The sequence below is a fragment of the Macaca fascicularis genome, chromosome 7 (genome assembly GCF_037993035.2).
Source record: "Macaca fascicularis isolate 582-1 chromosome 7, T2T-MFA8v1.1".
Taxonomy (NCBI): domain Eukaryota; kingdom Metazoa; phylum Chordata; class Mammalia; order Primates; family Cercopithecidae; genus Macaca; species Macaca fascicularis.
Window position 1 is genome coordinate 42,957,744 of NC_088381.1, and position 24,404 is coordinate 42,982,147.

Here is a 24,404-nt window from a genome sequence, read left to right on the forward strand (position 1 = left end):
CATTAGCCGGGCGTGTTGGCGGGCACCTGTAGTCCCAGCTACTCGGGAGGCTGAGGCAGGAGAATGGCGTGAACCCGGGAGGCGGGAGCTTGCAGTGAGCCGAGACCGTGCCATTTCACTCCAGCCTGGGCGACAGACCGAGAAACTCCGTCTCAAAAAAAAAAAAAAAGTTTTGTGAGTATTGTATAATATAAATGGCAATATAAACTTTTAGAAAACTCAATGGTCTCTGAAGGTAAGTCTGTGAGACCCCACCTGGGTTCTGCAAAATCCAGATGACAAAATACATTTAGTATAGAATTCACTTTGTAGGTCTTTCCAGGGCGTGGGGCTCCCACTTCTAATCCTTAGAGAGAACAGTCAGCAGCGGAAAGTGATGTTGTATCTGTAAGTAAGGTCACCACTGAATGAAAATAGTAAAAAAATCAACCTAAAGAAGGTAGGTTTAACTGCCCCTCTGAGAAATTGCTTAAAACATTAAGATGATGGAGTTTTAGAAAACATCCAAGCCAGTCCAGGGAACTAAGGTTTTTCTGTAAGACTTGAATATTTATGTATGTATGTATGTATGAGAAGGAGTCTCGCTCTGTCACCCAGGCTGGAGTATGTATGTATGAGAAGGAGTCTCGCTCTGTCACCCAACCTCTGCCTCCTGGGTTCAAGCGGTTCTCCTGCCTCAGCCTCTTGGGTAGCTGGGACTACAGGCGCCCACCACCATGCCTGATTAATTTTTGTATTTTTAGTAAAGACAGAGTTTTGCCATGTTGGCCAGGCTGGTCTCAAACTCCTGACCTGAAGTGATCCTCCTGCCTCGGTCTCCCAAAGTGCTGGGATTGCAGGTGTGAGCCACCACCCCTGGCCTGTACTTGACTATCTGAAACCATTGTTCTCCTGTCATTCTGGTCGAATTTGCTTAAGGCACATGGTGCTGTTTGCTGACTCCATGCAGGATATTCGTCTATCTAGTCCCATCATATGCACTACAAAACCCTGACTAGCAAAAAATATGACTATATCATATGTATGCGCCATTAAATTATAACTGTAAGCCCACATGTCTACAAGCAAACCCGACTGTCACACTGAGAGTGATTCGCTATTTGTTTCCTGCTTTCTGCATTAATATTCTTTTGCCATTTGTTCATTTGTTTTATCTGGCTGATAGGTAGCTGACAAATGGAAACTTGCACTAAAAGTTTAAGAAAATATATGTGGTAGTGAAACTTAAAATTGAGAGCATTTTTTGTTAAGTGATATATTTTTCTAAATATTAGGAAAGATTGTCATTAATCTGGTGGTAACCCCTGGGTCTGGCTTGTGGCACATCAGTATTTGCAGAGGACAGAATTCAGGAATCCCTGGGACTACACGGTAACTCATGCCCAGCACATTGGGAGGCCGAGGCAAGAAGATTGCTTGAGCTCAGGAATTTGAGATCAGCCTGGCTAACATGGTGAGACCCTGTCTCAATACAAAAAAAAAATATTAGCTGAGCATGGTGGCGTGCGTCTGTAGTCCTAGCTACTCGTGAGGCTGAGGTGGGAGAACACTTGAGCCTGAGAGTTTGAGGCTGCAGGGAGCCGTGATCACGCCGCTGCGCTCCAACCTGAGCAACAGAGCAAGTTCCTGTCTCAAAAAAACAAAAACCCTGGTCTGAAGTGAAGGTGTGAAAACAAATGCAGTGATGTCTATGAAGCTTAGCGAAAGGCAGCTGGGCTCTGGAAATGTCAGTTTGTTCAGGGGCATTATTATCCTGCACTTGGATCACTGTTATCATGTAGGGCTGTGCATTCATTTGTTCATTTGGAAAGCATTGATTCAGCACCTGCGGTGGGTGAGGCCTTACTGTCTGCTGTCTCGCACGTTCCACCCTGCTCTCATCTCTTGAGCTCTTTGTCTCCACTCACTGTTATTCATCCTTCAGATCTCATGGGTCACCGACTCTAGGAAGCTTTCCCATCCCTGCCATCTTCTCCTTTCAAGCACTTATCCCACTGAAATGGGTGGTTCTGTGTTATGTTTGGTTTGTTTTTGCCAAGTAGCATAGCTTTATTTTAAATTGTGGTAAAATGTACATACATACAATTGTCATTTTAACTATTTTTAAGTGCACAATTCAGGGGCATTAAATACATATGCCTTGTTGTCAGCCATCACCAACATCTGTCTCCAGAACTTTTCATCTGTCCTAACTGAAACTCTATACCCCTTAAACACTATCTCCCCTCCCTGGCCTCCATTCTGCTATTCTACTTTCCATCTCGATGAATTTGACTACTCTCGGTACCTCGTGTAACTGGAATGACACAGTGTTTGTCCTTTTGTGAGTGGCTTATTTCACTCTGCATAGTGTGTCAAGGTTCATCCATGTTATGGCATGCATTGGAACTTTCTTCCTTTTTAAATGTGAATAATATATTCCACATTTTGTTTATCCATCATCCATTGATAGATTGCTTCCACCTTTTGCCTATACACTGTGAGTAATGTTGCTATGAACCTATACAAATGTCTGTTTGAGTCCTTGCTTTCAATTTGGGTATATACCCAGAAGTGGGATTACTGGATCGTATGGCATGTCTATTTTTCCTTTCTTTGCTGCAGACATGGGGCACTGCCCTATCTATACCATAGGACACTATTCAGATGCAGTGGGGTGTCTAGTTGGTGTTCCCAAGGGCATTCAGTGCAGCAGCCCTCACCTCCCCCAGCAGACCTGGCATATAGAAGCAAAGATTTGCTAAATGAAGGATGCTTAGCAAGGGAGACCATTTGTAAACAAATAACTACAGTAAGTTCAAGTGTTTTGTAATGGTGCACAAAATATGATGGTAGGTAAAGGGAACAAAAACTTCTAGGGGACAATGTCAGGAAGAACAGGCAATATTTTTTCAGTGTTTTCTCTGAAATGACAAATTGCAGATGTTTATGAAATCTCTCCAAAAATCGTTCCTATTACTTAATAAGTAAGTGCTCAGTCTTAAAATTCTAAGCATTATCAAAATGTGTAAGGCAAAAAGTGAAAGCCTGCCCACACTGTTAACAGTGTGATATAGACTCTTCCAAGAGGCTTTCAAAATAAGTTTTAAATGTGTCTTTATCCAGGCATGGTGGCTCACACCTGTAATCCCAACACTTTGGGAGGCCAAGGCAGGAGGATCGCTTGAGCCTAGGAGTTCGAGATCAGCCTGGGCAACATGGCAAGACCCTGTCTCTACCAAAAAAATTACAAAAATTAGCCAAGCATAGTGGGGTGTGCCTGTAGTCTCAGCTACTCGGGAGGCTGAGGTGGGAGGATCATCTGAGCCCAGGAGTTTGAGGCTACAGCGAGCCATGATCGTGCCACTGCATGCCAGGCTGGGTGACAGAGTGAAACCCTGTCTCAAAAAAATAGGGTCTTTGTGAAAGTGGGAAAATTACCCATATAATATGTTCTATGTATCTTGAGGGATGAGGGAACAGCTTTTGTTTGTACAAGTGGAATTCTGTTAAGAAAAGCCGCCATTCACAGAAATGAAACTGAATCCCTTTGTTTATTAAGTTATTTTATGGCCAGGCGTGGTGGCTCATGCCTATGATCCCAGCACCTTGGGAAGCCGAGGTTGGTGGATCACCTGAGGTCAGGAGTTTGAGACCAGCCTGGCAAACATGGTGAAACCCTGTCTCTACTAAAAATACCAAAATTAGCCAGGCATGGTGGTGGGTGTCTGAATTCCAGCTGCTTGGGAGGCTGGGGCGGGAGAATCACTTGAACCTGGGAGGTGGAGGTAGCAGTGAGCCGAGATCGTGCCACTGTGCTCTAGCCTAGGCAACAGAGTGAGACTCTGTCTCAAAGAAAAAAAAAGATATTTTATAAGTTGCTATTTATGATTCTTTTCACAGTGACTCAAAATTAGAATTACTAAGAAAATAAAATCTATTTCTTGTTTTCTAATAAAGTGTAAGACCACACAGGTTGGTGGTCAGTGTTTATGTATTTAACAAGATTCGTTGGGGAGTTCTGCCTTTGCTTCAACAAAAAGACTCAAATTTAAAAACCTATGGAGGCAGGCTGGAGGTGCGGAAGGAAGGGTACAAATGTTATTATATTAAAACACATGTTAAATCTGATTTAATATGAATCCATTTTTATTTTATTTTTATTTTGTTAGAGACAGGGTCTCATTCTGTTCCCCAGGCTGGAGTTCAGTGGCATAATCATAGCTCACTGCAGCCTCAGACTCCTGGGCTTAAAGGACCCTCCTGCCTCAGCCTCCCGAGTAGCTGGAACTACAGGCGTGTACCACCATGCCCAGCTAATTTTTGTATTTTTAATTTGTGTAGAGATGAGGTCTTGCTATGTGGCCCAGGCTGGTCACCAGCTCCTGGGCTCAAGCGATCCTCCTTCCTCAGCCTCCTAAAGTGCTGCAATTACAGGCATGAGCCACCACACCCAGCAAATTCATCTTTAAATAAGCAGTTGACTCCGTTTAACATAACTGAGTATTTTCTGTGATTTTATATTATCTAGACTATTGAAAAGCACCTTCTTAGAAACTGACCCATAGGAGACTTGATGTTTGATTTGTGGCTTCAGCCAGCATTGTGGGAAGGATGTTTTTTTGTTGTTTTTCGAGACAAGGTCTCACTCTGTAACCCAGGCTGGAATGTAGTGGCGCAATCACAGCTCACTGCAGCCTTGACTTCCCAAGCTCAAGCAATCTCCCCACCTCAGCCTCCCAAGTAGCTGGGACTACAGGTGCGCGCTACCATGCCTGGCTAATTTTTGTATTTTTTGGTAGAGAAAGGGTCTCCCTTTCTCTACCCATGCTAGTGTTGAACTCCTGGCCTCAAACCATCCTCCTTCCTCGGCTATGGAAAGGATCTGTTGATGGGCAAAACCGTAAAACTTTCCGTCAGTTGTCTGACAGATGAGGCTAGCTCTCATTTATGTAAATCAGGGTGGCTGCATAAATAAAATTCACAGATAAATCCCCAAACTTATTTAACTTACATGTTCTTTTCTAGGACTGCCAGCAAAAAGTCAAATGTATTCATGCTTAATGACATTTATAAAACAAAGTGAGGTCCAAAAATAAAGTGCTAATCCGTGCACTCAGGCTTCGAAGAGGGGGCTAGGCAGGGCAAGGTGGTATAATTATATAATAAAATGGCTGGAAGTCTCTGAAGGGGAAAGGAGAGAAAAGGAGTTTAATTGATCTGCAAACTAATTAACTAAGCCCTGCCTAAGCACATTCTAGCAGGCAAAGTCAAGAAACAGTAGCAGCTCAATAGGACTGAGCACACTGAGACCAATATAAATACATGTTCTTCAGGCATAAAATAATCAATCTTTTGCTCTAAAATACCCCATCCTTTTTTGATCCTTAGCAAGAGATGGCAGTGGATGAGTACCTGCTTTGTTAGATTTATTTTTCTCCTCCGTGTCACAGACAGTATAACAAACTGCGAAACCTGCTGAAGGATGCGCGTCATGATTGCATTCTCTTTGCTAATGAATTCCAGCAATGCTGCTATCTGCCGCGGGAAAGAGGAGAGTCCATGGAGAAGTGGCAGACCAGGTATGGCCCTGACTTGCTGCCGTTTTCACACCATCGTCTTCTTTCATATCCTCATCATTGGCTGTTTGGGCGTTGATCTAAATAGTCTGCTAGAACAAACCAACAATTATTCTGGAACCGTGATTAACACCGAAATGCTTACCATGTCAATATTTTAGATATATCATTTGAATACATAACTGATACATTTTTTTGAAAATTGCAGTTAGGAAGATATAGGTACCCAGAGTATGTTTGCCCCAGACCCTAGCAGCTATCAGGATCATTCCAGTGACCTAGAAGTCATAACTTTAATACATGTATGTAGAAGGAAGGCAGAAGAGCTCCTTTTTTGTTTTTTAATTTTAATTTTTATTTTTGAGACAGTGTTTTTTGCTCTGTCACCCAGGCTGGAGTGCAGTGGTATGATCACAACTCACTGCAGCCTCGACCTCCCGAGCTCGAGTTTTCCTTCCACCTCAGCCTCCCAAGTAGCTGGGACCACAGGCCTGTGCCACCACACTCTTTTAATTTTTGTATTTTTTGTAGAAACGGGGCCCCATTATGTTGCCCAGGCTGGTCTTCAATTCCTGGGTTCAAGCGATCCACTTGTCTCAGCCTCCCAAAGTGCTGGGATTATAGGTGTCAGCCACTGTGCCCGGCCAGGCTTCTACTTACAGTCTTATTAAACTGAAACTGGTCACTTAATTCTGAAAAAACTACTTCAGGAAATACAGTGTCCTGATTTAAGTCTGCCGAAAGCAGAGCCTAAAGCAAGTCCTTGGGAGTGTGGAGTGTTTATGTAGAAAGCAGTTCCCAGAAGCAGGAGTGAGGAAGTGGGGAGAGTGAGATGGAGATGGAGGGCAGGTGGTGAAGGATGTGCTGCTGCTGCGGGAAACGAAGGCTCCATCAGTGCTGCTGAGGAGCCACACGGAATGTGCCTCAGAAGTTACCTTGAAAGCTGGGCATGGTGGCTCACGCTTATAATCCCAGCACTTTGGGAGGCTGAGGCTAGAGGATCAGGAGTTCGAGACCAGCCTGGATAACATAGTGAGACCCCATCTGTACAAAAAGTTAAAAATTAGCCGGGGATGGTGACATGCACCTGTAGTCCCAGCTACTCAGGAGGCTGAAGCAGGAGGATCACCTGAGCCTGGGAAGTCAAGGTTATAGTGAGCCATTATTCACCACTGCATTCCAGCCTAGGCGACAGAGTAAGACCCTGTCTCAATCCATCAATCAATCCAGTCCTATACACAGTTCTCCAGACCTGTTTCCCAGTTCCAGTTCTTTTTTGGAAGATTTCCAGGCATTTCACATGGTTCCATATCAGACCCTATTGGATTATGATCTTCAGCTACTTGCAGCTTAGTTTTTCTCTTAGCCAAATACTTGCTTCTTCATCTTTTAAGCCTCACATAACATAGCTTGTCATCTTGTGTGGTGCCCCAGTTAAACGGTGTAAAAGATGGCAGAGACTCGTGGTTTCTAGGCCATATCAAGAAATGAAGTCGTTGCAGTGGTGGTTGGATGTCTTAGGGAAGAGAAGTGAGGTTCTTTCTGGTTCATATTTGTATCCCCCAGAGCACCCAGCCCAGCGCTTCTTTATAATGGATACTCCAGAAGTATTTGTTGAATGAATGAATGAATGGTTATCTATATACACCAATGGATAGCAAATTAAAAGCCAGATGTGAAATTCTGAACAAGAGCTTGTGTTTGTCTGCCTGGGGAGAGCTCTCATACCCTTTGCTTTTCCAGGAGCATATACAACGCAGCTGTTTGGTACTATCATCACTGCCAGGATAGGATGCCAATTGTTATGGTGACAGAAGATGAAGAGGCAGTTCAGCAGTATGGAAGTGAAACAGAAGGAGTATTCGTGATTTCTTTCAAGGTATTTGCAGATGTTGTATATGTATGAGTGCTCATTTTCTAAGTAGTACCCATAAGGCTCTAGATCCCTTTGGTAACACAGAAAAGAAAAAATAAAAGAGAAATAGACGTTAAGAAGTTCCATTTTGGCCAGTCGTGGTGGCTCATGCTTATAATCCCAGCACTCTGGAGGCCTAGACGGGAAGATTACTTGAGCTTAGGAGTTCAAGACCAGCTGGGCAATCTAGTGAGACCTTGTCTCCACAGAAAAAAAAAAATATATATATATATATATGTGTGTGTGTGTGTGTGTGTGTGTGTATATATCCAAGCATGGTGGCACACACCTGTAGTCCCAGCTACTCAAGAGGCTGAGATGGGAGACTCACTTGAGCCTGGGAGATGGAAGCTGTAGTGAGCTGTGAACACACCACTGTACTAATGCCTGGGTGACACAGCAAGACCCTATCTCAGCAAATGAAGTTCTAGGCCGGGCGCGGTGGCTCACGTCTGTAATCCCAGCACTTTGGGAGGCTGAGGCGGGGGGATCACAAGGTCAGGAGATCGAGACCATCCTGGCTAACACGGTAAAACCCCGTCTCTACTAAAAATACAAAAAATTAGCCAGGCGTGGTGGCGGGCGCCTGTAGTCCCAGCTACTCGAGAGGCTGAGGCAGGAGAATGGCGTGAACCGAGGAAGCGGAGCTTGCAGTGAGCCGAGATTGTGCTGCTTTACTCCAGCCTGGGTGACAGAGTGAGACGTTGTCTCAGAAAAAAAAAAAAAAAAAAATGAAGTTCTGCTTCTTCATTATGCCCCAACTATTTAACGTTGACTTTCACAAATTCAGACCAACTTTGACTATAAGGCCCACAGCATCTAATACCAGCCCAGTAAACTCCTACTGACAGTAAACTAACATTTATAAAATGGTGATGATGATGATGATAATAGGTTGAATAAAATTGCCAATATTCTTATTGTTGACCTATAAAATGGCAGTTTGACATGGTTCTACCTACTGGTAATAACCAACACATCTATGCCAGCCACTTTTCTATGTCTATTATTTCATTTAATTCTTGCAACAACCCTGTGAGGTAGGTATTATTATTTAATCCTATTGGTAAGGAAACGGAAACACAGAAAGGCTAAGTAACTTGTTCCAAGTCACACAGTAGAAAATGGTAGGGTTATGATTAAAATCCAGGCAGTCAGACCCCAAAGCTCTTAGCCATCATGCTGTACTGCCTTCCAAGTTATTTTTCTGAAAATATACATGAAACAAACTGTCTTAAAGGCCGGTCTTTTTTTTCAACTGTTCCTCACTCTTCCCCACTTGTGAATGTTCATGGGGGTAATAGGGATAAATGAAAGGGTTGAGATGTGATATTATTTATGTGAATGCTGTCAGATCTGCTTGGTACAGATCTCAGACAGGAGTGGCATTATCAGTGACAGTTTCTTTGGACTGTCTCAGCAACGCAGTTCTGCCTATCTCTTAGGTACGTTTTTTGAGAGTAGGATGACTGTTAATCTCTCAACAGATCACTGGTCGCTTCTGTCTGCCTGGCTAGTCAATTAGGTTTCACTTGTTGATATCATTTTTTGGTGCAGAAACTAGAATAAGGCCCTGTATTATCCCTGTCAGTTTATAGAAAGTCTAGTTGGGTTTTGAATTGTAGATTCTCTAAGGGTTCCCAGGTGCATATATTGCTAAAGATTTGTCAATAGAATTTTCTTGGCCCTGCTATAAAAAAGTGCTGTGGCATGCCAGAGAATTCCAGGAGCGCTGGATATTAATGGCAGTGTCACTTGTTTTTTCTGTTGTAATACATCATGTCTTGTTCCTGCAGAGGACAGTTGACTAAAATTACATTTTTCTATTTTTTGTGAAAATTACTTTTCTCTGTAGTCCAGTGGTATCATACAGTTTTATTTTCTATAGCGTTTCTCAAGAAAACTGTGTGACCAAGGGCTTCATAGAGGTGAATGATAGTAGAAAAAAGAGATATTGTGAAGTTCAGATGAGTGGGAAGCCTAGAATTTTCTGTGGGGACTTGAAGTTAGATGGAGAAGAGCCAAGATGATAAATCCCTCTTGAAGAGGTGGTTCATAATGACAAAGTGTGGTGTTGATAAGTGATAAGCGACCATAGAATTCAGGCACTGACGTTAGCACAGACAGAATTTCTGGAAGGAGTAGGGAAAGAAAGGAAGCAGTTTGAACAGGACTCTGAAATTAGTGGGAGAAATGCTGGAGTTGACAGTAAGTATAACCTGTTTGCTTTTCGATTCGAGAACAGAGAATGTGCTAGACTCTACCCCTCAGACTTAAAAGTTGAGTTAAAATACATAAAAAAGACAAGAATGGCCCAGCACAGTGGCCCGTGCCTGTAATCCAGCACTTCGGAAGGCCAAAGCTGGAGGAACACTTGAGCCCAGGAGGTCAAGGCTACAGTGAGCCAGGATCATGCCACTTATACTCCAGCATGGGCAACAGAGCAAGACCCTGTCTCTTAAAAAAAAAAAAAAAAGGACAAGAATATACACATATTGCTGGGCACAGTGGCTCACGCCTGTAATCCCAGCACTTTGGGTGGCCAGGACAGGAGGATCACTTGAGCCCAGGAGTTTGAGACCAGCCTGGACTACATAGTGAGACCTCATCTCTACAAAAAATTAAAAAATTAGCCATGTATGGTGGCATGTACCTCTAGTCCCAGCCACTTGGGGGGCTGAGGTGGGAGGATTGCTTAGGGCAGGGGGAGGTCAAGGCTGCAGTGAGCCAAGATCACGCCACTGCATCCAGCTTGGGCTACAGAATGAGGCCCTGTCTCAAAAAAAAGTACACATACATAGGCCATTGTCTGCAGCAATTAGATACACATAAAGACAGGCTGCCTGGACGTGTGCAGGTGTGTTTGTAGTGTGTGTGGAGAGAAAGAGACTTGAAAGCACAAAGTAGCCTAGGAGGTGCAAGTGTTCCACGGTGGGGTGGCCTTGTGGGGCTCGTTTGGCAGGCTCAGGGGTTAATGTGGTAGTAGAGAACCAACGGTGGAGTGAGGCTCAGGAAGTCCTGCTCACTGAGCACCCCCTCAAAACGGCAGGCCAGCAGAAGTTCCCAGTCAGGAGTTTCTGTAGTAGTACCATGATGAAGAATCAGTACCTTCTGACCGTGTTTCTCTGTGCCTTTGTTAAATACAGAATTACCTGGACAATTTCTGGCCTGATTTAAAAGCTGCCCATGAGCTTTGTGATTCTATCCTTCAGTCTCGACGGGAGAGAGAGAACGAGAGTCAGGAGAGCCACGGGAAGGAGTATCCAGAACATCTTCCTCTGGAAGTGTTAGAAGCTGGGATTAAATCTGGACGCTATATCCAGGTGAGGGTGGTAATTTAGAATGTATCAGGGCTGGGCACAGTGGCTCATGCCTGTAATCCCAGCACTTTGGCTAAGGCTGGTAGATTGCTTGAGCCCAGGAACTGGAGACAAGACTAGGCAACACAGTGAAACCCTGTCTCTAGAAAAAGTTCAAAAATTAGCCAGGCGTGCTGGTGTGTACCTGTACTCCCAGATTACTCAGGAGGTTGAGGCAGGAGGATCACTTCAGCCTGGATGGTTGAGGCTGCAGTGAGCCATGATTGCACCACTGCCCTCCAGCCTGGGTGACAGCAAGAACCTGTCTCAAAACAAAACAAAACAAAACAAAAAATCTTTCAGGACCAACCAGTATGTTTTCTCCTCTTTTTACTGCATCCTGTCACAGGCCTCTGATTTCACAGGCTACAAACAAGATGGGCATGAGTAAGTCACGGCTGTCAGTGTTTCAGGTGGCTTGGGAGTCATTCTTTCCGTAGACACTGATGGCCCACCTTGAAGCTACTCTGCGATGATAAGTCTTTAATTCTGTTACATATAGAACATCATACAAGCAGAATGTGGAAGTCTCCTGGTAAATGCCTCCTGTCACTAGAAAAAAACATATCTCTTTGAATCAAGGTCTGGAGGTTTGGTGATACTGTAAAATTGGTGAAATTTAGCTTCTTTCCTCCTTTGCCATTTTTTTCTCTGCCCCTTTCAAGGGCTTCTTTGTGATCCTCCCAGGACCCTAGAACCTAGATGCTGTCAGGGTCTTTGGAAGAAATCAAATACAGTTTTTATTCAGATTTCAACAGTTTTATATACACTCATTTATGTGTGTATGTGTGTGTAGCTCTATGCAGTTTTATCACATGCATAGATTTGTGTATCTACCACCACAATCAAGATACAGAACTGTTCTTTCATGGAGTTTGCATTTCTAATGAGCAGCTCAGTAGATGATCAGCCACAATCTAAGAACATCACTCCAAAGCCCCTCCCTAAAAGTGTGGGGATTTTAAATGAGTATGCCTAGAGAGGCTAATGTTTCCAACTTAGTAGTAAAGTTTATGGCATTCCTGGGAGGATATATATTTTTTATTTTAATTTAATTTTATTTATTTATTTATTTATTTTTGAGACGCAGTCACGCTCTGTCGCCAGGATGGAGTGCAGTGGTGCGATCTTGGCTCACTGCAACCTCTGCCTCCCAAGTTCAAGCGATTCTTCTGCCTCAGCCTCCTGAGTAGCTGGGACTACAGGCGCCCGCCACCACGCCCAGCTAATTTTCGTATTTTTAGTAGAGATGGGGTTTTACTGTGTTGGCCAGAATGGTGTTGATCTCTTGACCTCGTGATCCGCCCACCTCAGCCTTCCAAAGTGCTGGGATTACAGTCATGAGCCACTGTGCCCGGCCCCTGGGAGGATATTTTGAGATAGAAGATTTTTAAAAGACTACTCATCAGTTACATAAGATGAGCCTGGTACTTTCAGCAGTTTGTATAGCTAAAAGTAGTTCCAAATGATGGTATTTTTCTCTAAAGAAAATAAACCTTAGTGACTAATATTATTCCTACCCGCACATGGTGAAACCCTGTCTCTACTAAAAATACAAAAAATTAGCCGGGCGTGGTGGAGGGCACCTGTAATCCCAGCTACTTGGGAGGCTGAGGCAGGAAAATTGCTTGAACCCGGGAGGCAGAGGTTGCAGTGAGCCAAGATTGTGACACCACACTCCTGCCTGAGTGACAGAGTAGGACTCCATCTCGAAAAAGAGGAAAAAAAAATATGTATGTGTGTGTGTGTGTGTGTGTGTGTGTGTGTGTGTGTATAATTCCTAAAGGGATCACAAACCTTGAATATTATGGGGATGTTTTCACATAATTTTAAAAACTAGACCTTTTGGAGATAAACCAGGCAGAAAAGAACATTTTTCACATTGATTTTTTTTTTATTATGATTTTAGGGAATTCTGAATGTCAACAAACACAGAGCCCAAATAGAAGCTTTTGTTCGACTTCAGGGAGCCAGCAGTAAAGATTCAGGTTCAGTATAAACCTTACATAAATGTCCGTACTCCTTTTTTATTCTGACGTTATACAATGAAGAAAGCAAAGTTGAAATTGTCATGTCCTATGTGTCCTGTTATGTATGCCTACATACATTGGGTATGTGGGATTGTCGAGCTGGGGGGGGTTCCCCTAGCTTTTTGTCTATAATTTCTAATTTCATTGTAATAAATTTAAACTACAACACAGAGAAGCAAAGCAACTTGCCCAAGATCACACACCTGGTAAGTGGTGGAGCTGAATTTGTAGCCAAGGCTGTTTGGCTGTGATTTTAACATATTACTCTGTGCTGCCTCAATGTGCTATATTGCTTTATTGGAGTAAATTTTTTTTAAGTAATAAAGAAAAAAAAGTGTAAATAAGTTGTGTCATAATCAGGTGTAGTTCTTAGTTCTGTAATGACAGGGTGAAAAAGAAAACCTGCTAGTCAAAGGAGCGTGACTGGGTCGAGAGAGAATGAGAAACTGGCTTTCTTTGGGCCCTTGCTTGTCAGAATTCTCCCTGTCGGTTCTGCCCTATCTAGTTCCTCAGCCCATTGACCACTCCCTTGGCTGTGTAGGATCCTAAAGGTATTTGACAGAAGTCCAGCATAGGCTCACATAGTTGCATGCAGGGAACTAATACCTTTTTAAAAGGTGGTGAGGGGGGTGGGGGTATTTTTTTAAAAGATGATTGAGGGTGGCACTTATGAAAGCTCAATATACAGTATGACATGGTGCCAGGAATTCTTCATGCCTAACCTGCAGAACAAAAGAAGTTTGACTTTACCTTTGACAGGAAGAAACTTTACTTGCCGGAGTGCCAATTAGACTTTGAGTATATTACGCACAGAATGCCTCACTGGTGTGCCATTCCCTCGGCTTTACGGGTTTTTTCTGTGCTGCCCCAAACACAGATTTAGTCAGTGACATCCTAATCCACGGGATGAAGGCTCGAAACCGCTCGATTCATGGAGATGTGGTAGTTGTGGAGCTGCTCCCTAAAAATGAGTGGAAAGGAAGAACCGTAGCCCTGTGTGAGAATGACTGTGACGACAAGGCTTCGGGCGAGTCCCCAAGTGAGCCCATGCCTACAGGTAAGCCAGCTGGAGAGCCACTCCAATGTCCATTTTTCTTGTGGAATTATATTTATCTTCTCCTTAGCAATCCAGAAATACTGCCCTTATTTTATTTATTTATTTAATTTAAATTGACAAAAACTGTATTTATTGTATATAATATGATTTTTTAAATGTATTTATTGCATATAATATGATGTTTTGATATAATACATTGGAGAATGGCTAGACTGAGCCAATTAACCCAGTGTGTTAACCTCACACACTGTGTGGTGAAAACACTTAAGATCTACTCTCTTAGCAATTTTCAAGAATACAGTACATTGTTATTAACTATAGTCACAGGTTGTACAATAATAGTTCCTAACACGAGATATAGTCTCTTCCCCTCCATTATCAGTTTCCCCTCTGCGGGTTTATTTTACTCTCATCAGTACCCAGATATGCTGTAATGGCTTTCCTCTTAAAATCAAACCAAAAATCCTCTCTGAGTCCCACGTCCCTTTCAGCTGCTGCCCCTTATCTTTAAAGTCAGAGTATAGTTACTCTACATTCTCTCTTCCTCCCCGCCAGCCTCTCATGCCTGCCATTCTGACACCTCCCAAGCCCTACTCCTCTAAAGTTGTTCTTGCCAAGGTCACCAGTGACCCCACTGCCAGAGCACTGGTCAGCCTCCATCATCTGGAAGCTGTCAGCAGCACTTGGCTGGGGGGCCTCTGCCTTCCATGGGGCTTCTCCCAGTTCTCCCACCCAGCTGGCTGCTCTTCTCAATTCTCCTGGCTCTGCATCTCATTGTCCTCTTGGATATGCAAGGGCCCCATGCTGGATCTTCTGTTCTCTGCACTCTCTCCCTTGGGGATCTCCTGCAGTCCTTTGATTTTGTATCTCTGGCCCTTCCTCGGCTTCTGGTTTTGTTTACTCAGTTGTCTATTTGGCATCTTCCCCTCAGACTTAACATGTCCCACACAGACTCCTGATTTCACCCCTAGACCTGCTGTTCCCCACATGTCCCCCAGTCTCAGTAAAGGGCAAATTCATTCTTGGAGTTGGTCAACCCAAGACACCTTGGGGTTATCCTTTACTTTTTTTTTTTTTTTTTACTCATCAGCAAATGCTGGCAGCTCCAACTCTAATGCATGGCCTGAATTCAGCCACCTGCCACACTTCCCCCACAGCTCTCCCACTTCAGTCCATTGGCACCTCAGGATCGTTGCAGCAGCCTCCTCACTGCTCTCCTTGCTCCCACCATTGCCCCTCCCCATGTAATCTTTTCTCCACTCAGACACACAATGATCCTTCAGAAAGTGAGTTGAGGAAGAGGGTGCTGTGGCTCATGCCTGTAATCCCAGCACTTTGGGAGGCTGAGGTGGATGGATCACTTGAGGTCAGCAGTTCGAGACCAGCCTGGCCAACATGGTGAAACCCTGTCTCTATTAAAAATACAAAAATTAGCCGGGCATGGTGGTGCACACCTGTAGTCCCAGCTACTGGGAAGCTGAGGCACAAGAACTGCTTGAACCCAGGAGGCGGAGGTTGCAGTGAGCTAAGATCGCGCCGCTGTACTCCAGCCTGGGCAAGAGAGTGAGACATTGTCTCCAAAAAAAGAAAAAAGAAAAAGAAAGCGAGAGTTGGCTCCTCTCATTTCTCTGCTCAAAACTCTTCAATGGCTGGTTCCTGTTTCACTCAGAATAAAATCCAAAGTCCTTACCATGGCCTACAAGGCCCCACCAGCTGAGGCCGCCTTCTGCCATTTTCCTCTTCATGCTTCTGCTCCAGCTGCATTGAAGACTTGTTCTTTCTACCACCCGGATGAAGCTTTCCCCAAATAGCCTCACGTCTGTTTTCCTCACTCCCTCAAGTCACTGTTCAAATGTCACTTTATTTAAAATAGCTGCCACTTCTGACCCTCTGTCACTCTTGGTCACCTTACCCTACCTTGTATCTTTCTTAGCAACTGTCACAACTTCACTTTTTTTTTTTTTTTGGTCTATTTTTCACCCCCACAGACACCCAAACTGATTTTTTTTTTTTTTTTTTTTTTGAGACGGAGTCTCGCTCTGTAGCCCAGGCTGGAGTGCAGTGGCCGGATCTCAGCTCACTGCAAGCTCCGCCTCCCGGGTTCACGCCATTCTCCAGCCTCAGCCTCCCGAGTAGCTGGGACTACAGGTGCCCGCCACCTCGCCCGGCTAGTTTTTTGTATTTCTTAGTAGAGACGGGGTTTCACCGTGTTATCCAGGATGGTCTCGATCTCCTGACCTCGTGATCCACCCGTCTCGGCCTCCCAAAGTGCTGGGATTACAGGCTTGAGCCACCGCGCCCGGCCCCAAACTGATTTTTTATAAACCCCATGAAATCAGGGACTTTACCTATTATGATACTGCTGTATTCCCTGGACCTAGAACAAAGCCTCATCCCTGGTTGGAGCGCAATAAATATTTGTGAAAAACAAAAGAAAAAAGAATATTTTTAACTATTAAAGTTTGGTCTCGGCTTCAGTCAGTGATGATTGGAAGTGTTGTGTGTCAGTCTTATGATCTGTATACTTTTCTGTGTATAATGGACCAAATGAGATTGGCTGGTGAGAGAAGGCAAGAAAGACTGAAAATGCGCAGTTGAGGGCGTGGTTTAAAACCAGTGTGAAAATCATTGACTTTTCCCAATATATCAAAACGAGATTGATAAGATAATGGCAAAAGAGAGAAAATGGGACAAGTGGATTCTAAATGTTATCTCAGGAAGAGAGAGCATACTGACAATGTTATTTAAAAAGCCGTCTTTGCTGGGCATAATGGCACGTGCCCATAGACCCAGCTACCCAGGAGGATGGATTGAGCCCAGGAGTTTGAGACTGTAACGTACAATGATAGTGTCTGTGAATAGCCACTGCACTCTAACCTATACAGCATAGTGAAATCCTGTTTCTTAAAAAGAAGGAAGGAGAGAGAGAGAAAGAAAGAAAGAAAGAAAGAGAAACAAAAAGTGTTTTTAAATTATCCACCTTTAAAATAAAATACCAAGAAGGCAAATCTTAAAACATACCTTTTCTTGTTGTTGTTGTGTGTGTTTTGGATTTTGTTTATGTGTTTGTTTTTGAGACAGAGTCTCACTCTGCTTGCCCAGGCTGGAGTGTAGTGGCACCATCTTGGCTCACTGCAACTTCCACCTCCCAGGTTCAGGCAATTCTCCTGCCTCAGCCTCCTGAACAGCTGTGATTACCGGTGCGCACCACCATGCCCAGCTAATTTTTGTATTTTGTAGAGGTGGGGTTTCACCATGTTGGCCGGGCTGGTCTTGAACTCCTGGCCTCACATGATCCTCCTGCCTCAGCCTCCCAAAGTGCTGGGATTACAGGCATGAGCCACCATGCCCAGCCATTATTGTTGTTAATAAAAGCTTCCTTTCAAAAACGTTCTTGAGTTGGGTGGATGTGCTTGAAAAAAAAATAGGACACTGTATTTCTTTTTCTTTTCCTTACTGCCTGAGGTGGTCAGAGTCCAGATAGGTGGCACCTAACTAGTTAATGCCTTGTTTTGTTTTCCCAAAGGTCGAGTGGTGGGCATACTTCAGAAGAACTGGCGGGATTATGTGGTGACATTTCCATCCAAAGAAGAGGTCCAATCTCAGGGCAAAACTGCTCAGAAAATCCTGGTTACACCTTGGGATTACAGAATTCCCAAAATTCGAATCAGCACTCAGCAAGCAGAAGCCCTCCAGGTGGCCGGCATTCTTCCTCTACTGTGGAATCTCTGCTCTTCTGTCGTTGCCAGCTTTTCAGCAGTACCAGAAAGCATTATTAATTCTTTTGCATATAAGGAAATGAATTATTGGCCGGGCGCGGTGGCTCAAGCCTGTAATCCCAGCACTTTGGGAGGCCGAGACGGGCGGATCACGAGGTCAGGAGATCGAGACCATCCTGGCTAACACCGTGAAACCCCGTCTCTACTAAAAATACAAAAAACTAGCCGGGCGAGGTGGCGGGCGCCTGTAGTCCCAGCTACTCCGGAGGCTGAGGCAGGAGAATGGCCTAAACCCGGGAGGCGGAGCTTGCAGTGAGCTGAGATCCGGCCACTGCACTCCAGCCCGGGCTATAGAGCAAGACTCCGTCTCAAAAAAAAAAAAAAAAAAAAAACAATTAAAAAAAAAGGAAATGAATTATTGATGGCATCTGGCATTCCAAGATACTGGGATGTGTTTTTTGGGGGGTTTTTTTGTTTCGTTTTGTTTTTCCAAGACGGAGTCTCACTCTGTCGCCCAGGCTGGAGTGCAGTGGCGCGATCTTGGCTTATTGCAACCTCAGCCTCCCGGGTTCAAGCAATTCCCCTGCCTCAGCCTCCCAAGTAGCTGGGATTACAGGCTCCCACCACCGCGCCCAACTAATTTTTGTATTTTTAGTAGAGATAGGGTTTCACTATGTTGGCCAGGCCAGTTTTGAACTCCTGACCTCATGATCCGCCACCTCTGCCTCCCAAAGTGCTGGAATTATAGGTGTGAGCTTCCATGCCCGGCCGTGTTTTTATGTTTTTTAATTTGTTTTTTGTAGAGATGGGGTCTCACTTTATTGCACAGGCTGGTCTTGAACTACTGACCTCAAGCAATCCTCCTGCCTTGGCCCCCCAAAGTGCTGGAATCACAGGCATGAGCCACTGTGCCCAGCCCCAAGATTCTGTTTTTTAAAAATTCTAAATATATGAGAACCATCCATTAAATAGTCTGTGGTTAATAAATTCAGGCCAGAGAGAAATTGTCCTAGAAAGAGCTGTGTAGGACAACCAGAGAGAACGTACATTATCCAGCTGTCCAAGACAGAAACTTTCAATAGATACACTTTGCCAACACTAACAAGCTTTCCTCCAGCAAGCAATATAGAAATACGATCACTCTGCCCTGTAGGGATGATGTAGTGGTACTTCACAGAATTGATTATCCATAAAGGAATATAGCACTGGAAAGAAGACATAAACAAGAAGGTTAGAAATTAACCTTTACTTGTGTCAAAGAGTATGGGCATTGCCCAATTTAATTCCCCCTGATATTTTTCAGTTTGTAAATGAGACACTAAAGCAGGATGTCCCCGGCCAGTAACCTGGCCATTGTACTTTTTACATCTTGAAGCTTTATGCAGGCTCTCCAGGCCAGTTGCACCTAATATGTTTTCCATTCCCATGGTTTGCTGGAATTTTTGGGTAGTGGGGATTCAGTTTACACTGACACCTTCTTCTCCGCCAAAGACCATCTTAAGAGGTCTTCAAACAGGCCAGGCGCAGTGGCTCATGCCTGTAATTCTAGCACTTTGGGAGGCTGAGGCAGGTGGATCACTTGAGGCCAGGAGTTCAAGACCAGCCTGGGCCGGGCGCGGTGGCTTGCGCCTATAATCCCAGCACTTTGGGAGGCCAAGGCGGGCAGATCACGAGGTCAGGAGATTGAGACCATGCTCGCTAACTCAGTGAAACCCCGTCTCTACTAAAAATACGAAAAATTAGCTGGGCATGGTGGCAGGCGCCTATAGTCCCAGCTACTTAGGAGGCTGAGGCAGGAGAATGGCGTGAACCTGGGAGGCGGAGCTTGCAGTGAGCCGAGGTTGTGCCACTGTGCTTCAGCCTGGGCGACAGAGCGAGACTCCATCTCGGAAAAAAAAAAAAAAAAGGACCAGCCTGGCCAACATGGTGAAACCCCATTTCTACTACAAAAAAAAAAAGAAAAAGAAAAAGAAATACAAAAATTAGTTGGGCATGGTGGTACACGCTTGTAATCCCAGCTATGTGAGAGGCTGAAGCAGAAGGATCACTTGAACCCGGGAGGCATAGGCTGCAGTAAGCCAAGATAGCGCCACTGCATTCCAGCCTGGGTGACAGAGCAAGACTCCATCTCACAAAAAAAAAAAAAGAAAGAAAGAAAAATAGACTTCAAAGAAATTAGGAGCTACCTCCCACACACAAAACATTAAGATTATTGTTTTAAAACTTAATTTGGACCATGTATAATTGAGTTTTCCCCTTGTGTTGCAAGTGTTAACTAGAATGTATTACATCTTGAAGCCTTATGCAGGCTCTCTTTAGCAGACTAAAATTTCCAGCCCTCTTCATTGACGTAGAGAGGTAATACCTCCCTTCAAAGCACTGCGTCAAGCATTTCATACCCTCTGGCAATTTAGTAATAGAAAGAATGAAAAACAAAAAAAAAAAACGTACTGTACACCACTATTTGCAACTGCCCACTCTCTTTGGAACCCAGTGCTGTTTGCCTCTTGTTTGATGCCTCTAATTGACCCACTTAACTCCTGGTGCTCAGCTGTGTTTTATTTTTTCCTTTTGTGCAGGACTTCAGGGTGGTCGTGCGCATCGATTCTTGGGAGTCAACATCTGTGTATCCAAATGGACATTTTGTGCGTGTTTTAGGAAGAATTGGAGATCTGGAAGGCGAAATTGCAACCATCCTGGTGGAAAACAGTATTTCAGTCATCCCTTTCTCAGAAGCTCAGGTCGGGTTTTCCAGAAACCTTTGGTCTAGTGACATTTTCTTTTTTCTTTTGTTGTTGTTTCATCATTAAGAAAGAAAAGTCGCTGTGTTATGTAACAACCCACTGTGTTAAGCTACAGATAATGGAAAAATCTCACTCCTCTTTATTCTATATTTGGACCAAACTGAAGTCAGCTTTAAGTGTAGAATTAGTTTTCTATAGCCTCATAGCTCTCAAATTTTTATATTTTCCAACTGGGCTTAAAAATGATATGTCAGTGTCTTATAGTCAGTATACATCCGTCCCCAGCAACTACAAGGACACCTAGTTACAGACCCAACTGAGCTCCACACTCTCTGTCTAAATCATTCAACCAGAGGCTGCATAAAGCTGCAGGGGGTGGATTCCTGGGATTCATACATCTCCGACCCATGGGTCAAAAATTATGCTCACGATGAAACAGTTTTTGTGAACCTTTACAGAAAACAAAAATCCCATAAATGTAAAACATCAGCTATTTCCATCACTTCATGATCTTTTAAAACCCTCATAAATCTTGTGTATTATTCTTGCATGACTATATTCATCATGTGCACACGCTGATTTCTGTTCTGCTTCTTTCACTTAAAATTATTTTTATATATTGACATAGCCTACTTATTTTAATGATAATGGTAAATTATGGTATATTGACATACCCTAGTTTGCTTAAGCATTTCTCAATTGTTGAGCATTCAGCTGTTTAATTTTTCAGTATTATAAAAAAATGTAGGTCGGGGGCGGTGGCTCACGCCTGTAATCCCAGCACTTTGGGAGGCCAAGGCGGGTGAATCACCAGGTCAGGAGTTTGAGACCAGCCTGGCCAATATGATGAAAACCTGTCTCTACTAAAAACACACAAAAAAATTAGCTGGGCATAGAGGTGGGCACCTGTAATCCCAGCTACTCGAGAGTCTGAGGCAGGAGAATTGCTTGAACCCCGGAGGCGGAGGTTGCAGTGAGCCGAGATCGCGCCACTGTGCTCCAGCCCCGGCGATAGAGTGAGGCTCCGTCAAAAAAAAAAAAAAAAAAAAAAAAAGTTACTTCGAACATTTTTATAAACACTGCTTTTAATTTCTTTTTTTTTTTTTTTAGATGGAGTGTTGCTCTGTCACCCAGGCTGGAGTGCAGTGGCAAGATCTCGGCTCACTGCAACCTCTGCCTCCCGGGTTCAAGCAATTCTCCTGCCTCAGCCTCCCGAGTAGCTGGGACTACAGGCGCACACCACCACACCTGGCTAATTTTTTGTATTTTTAGTAGAGGTGGGGTTTCACCGTGTTAACCAGGATGGTCTCGATCTCCTGACCTCGTGATCCGCCCACCTCAACCTCCCAAAGTGCTGGGATTACAGGCCTGAGCCACCACGCCTGGCCTGCTTTTTAATATCTTTTTGATCATTCTCTTGGAATGTAATCCTTAAAGTGAGATTACCAAGTCAAAGGGTATAAAAGATTTAAATAACTTCTTATATGTACTAGCAGATTGTTCTCCAGAAAATTTGGACCCATTTGCATTGCCATAAGGAGTGTCTGGGTGTTCTTATTTTCATTATAGTTTTTCACAGAATAGGAGCTATCATAGTAAACTATTGTAGAATATTTTACATCATTAAATTTTTATATTTAACATTAGTTTCTGGAAATTATTTGTTGACTTGTTTGGCAGCTCTTAGTGAAAATGTTACAATAAAATAAAGTGTGAGCTATACATCATAGGACTAGAATTTTCTCTTCCCTTTTAGCCTACTTAACTGCAAATTGATGGCTTAAACAGATAATAATGGAGAGAAAATGCCCTAGATAGGTCTTGTATAAAATTATCTTTAAGGGGTAAGCTTTTAATATTTGGAACATGTTGATTATTTTTTCAAGTCTTAAATTTAAAGCTTGACTACATTTAAACGAATGGATCATTTGAAAATGGGCTACATGTTGTACTCTTGTTCCAAGCCTCTGTAACTAAAGAGACTGGTAGAAGTTGTGGGACATTTTCTGTCCAAATGTAAGGGTCCTCAGGGGTATGGGACTTTGTCTTTCTTGTTGACTCCTGACTTTCCAGAGCCCAGCACAGTACCCCGGATATCTGAGGCACCTAATAAACAATTATTGATCGAAGGAAGCCGACATAGGTTGATGCAGAAGGTAATTGAGAATGAATGAATTTCTCTGTGGTCGCATTGAGAATATCAGTGAGTGGATTTTTACAGAAATGTGTGGTGCATGAATTGCTGAATATTTGACCTCTCATACAGATGTGTGAGATGCCGGTAAACACACCAGAAAATCCCTGGAAAGTGAGTCGTGAAGAGGAACAAAAACGTAAAGACTTGAGGAAAAGCCATCTCGTATTCAGCATTGACCCCAAAGGTTGTGAAGATGTGGATGACACACTCTCAATCAGAACCTTAAATAATGGCAACCTGGAACTTGGGGTCCACATCGCAGATGTAACACACTTTGTGGCACCAAATTCTTATATTGATATTGAAGCTAGAACAAGGTAATGCTATTTGAAATCAGCTCTATGGTTGTATATATGTGACTGTGTATTTTGTGTCTGTACTAGTTTCAGGTGTTCAAAGATCTCATGTTTGTGTAATTCTGAAAGTCCCTTCTGGAAAAAAAAAAAAAGTTGAGGTCCACTCCCCATTTTCGTTTAGAAAAACAGTACCTTGATCAATTTACCTTTCCTTTTAACATAACCTTTTCACATATTGTTTCCTACTAAACTGAAATGGGTTAAATTTTCATGTAGTAATATACTATTTTATAAAAATGCTGGATCATTACACTCCAATTTTTCTTATGCAACAAAGATTCACTGTCACTTGCTCTTTCTTTCTCTTATCAGTGGAAGACTATTCAGCCCAAAGCAGTATCACTTAGAAAAATGGGACCATGGGAATAGTTTTATTACCCAGTCTGCTGCACTTTATGAAACAGCAACTACCTTGGGGAATCTGTAGTGAGATTTTGGCCATTTACCTCCCTGCGGCCCACACAGTCAGCAGTTCTGCTTCTCCCTGCTGAAGGTCGCGGTGCCGCGTGTGTGTCATTCACAGGGCCACCACTTATTATCTAGCAGATCGTCGCTATGACATGCTGCCTTCCGTCCTCAGTGCTGATTTGTGTTCCCTTCTGGGAGGCGTTGATAGGTGAGTTTATGGCTTTTGTCTTCAAAGCTTGTCCTGGCCCTTCTGTGGCTCCCGATGCTGCCTGCTTCTGGCCTCATTTTTCTTCTCTGCACTGCCCCACCCCAGCTGTGGGTCTCCCCTCTGATCTCTCAACACCACTCCTGACCCCAACCCCACACCACTTACCTTTAGGCAGCTTTATTTCTCCAGCCTTCCCTACCCTTCCCCTCCTCTCTTCTGTCTGCTAGCAGTGGGGCTGCATCTCCCTCTGTTACTGGCTTTTTAAAGTCGGCTAAAATATGAGAACAAATGCGTGTAGCTTTGTGCTTATGCATTGCCCGGATGAAGTTGTTTGGCATGAGGATCATGAACTTGGGGAGTTTTTTGTTTGTTCATTTGTTAAGGTTAAAATTTATGTTTCTCTTTGAATAGGTAATAGAATCATATAGGCCCAAACTCATATATCCCAAGAGGTATTTAATGAAAGATTCCTCCCTATCACTTTCCCTCATTTACCAGTTCCATATTAGTTTTTCTAGATATATTACACACACAAATATGCATATGTGATCTTTGTTTTTTACACAAATGGTTGCATTATATATATACTGTTTAGCACCTTCCTTTTTAAAAAAAACTTACTGGTATCTTAGAGATCATTCCGTATTAATAATGGTTGCACTATCTATGGAAATTTTGATAGTTTCCCGTATTTTGGTTTTACAAACAAAGCTGTACAGAGTTAACTTTGAACATAAGTCATTTCACATTTTCATTTTTATTTTTATTTTTGGAGACCGAGTTTCACATATTGCCGAGGCTGGTCTTGAACTCCTGTGCTCAAGTGATCCTCCCGCCTTGGCCTCCCAAAATG

General features: G+C 43.5%; 1 protein-coding gene across 9 annotated transcripts in view; it reads left to right on the forward strand.

Annotated features, from left to right (window-relative positions):
* The window catches only part of DIS3L (DIS3 like exosome 3'-5' exoribonuclease), a 42,280-nt gene that overhangs the window by 7,669 nt on the left and 10,207 nt on the right, over positions 1 to 24,404 (forward strand). For 4 of the 9 annotated variants that reach the window (XM_005559855.5, XM_005559853.4, XM_073996098.1 and 1 more), the window contains exons 3-11: positions 5,433 to 5,561; positions 7,302 to 7,437; positions 10,620 to 10,796; positions 12,742 to 12,820; positions 13,740 to 13,919; positions 17,446 to 17,615; positions 20,218 to 20,379; positions 22,649 to 22,896; positions 23,459 to 23,551. In XM_005559855.5, coding sequence (XP_005559912.5) covers positions 5,433 to 5,561; positions 7,302 to 7,437; positions 10,620 to 10,796; positions 12,742 to 12,820; positions 13,740 to 13,919; positions 17,446 to 17,615; positions 20,218 to 20,379; positions 22,649 to 22,896; positions 23,459 to 23,551 — 1,374 coding nt within the window. Of the gene's footprint in view, positions 1 to 5,432; positions 5,562 to 7,301; positions 7,438 to 10,619; positions 10,797 to 12,741; positions 12,821 to 13,739; positions 13,920 to 17,445; positions 17,616 to 20,217; positions 20,380 to 22,455; positions 22,539 to 22,648; positions 22,897 to 23,247; positions 23,552 to 24,404 lie in introns of all 9 variants that reach the window. The other 5 variants (XM_065548089.1, XM_073996099.1, XM_073996100.1 and 2 more) reach the window with 4 other exon arrangements.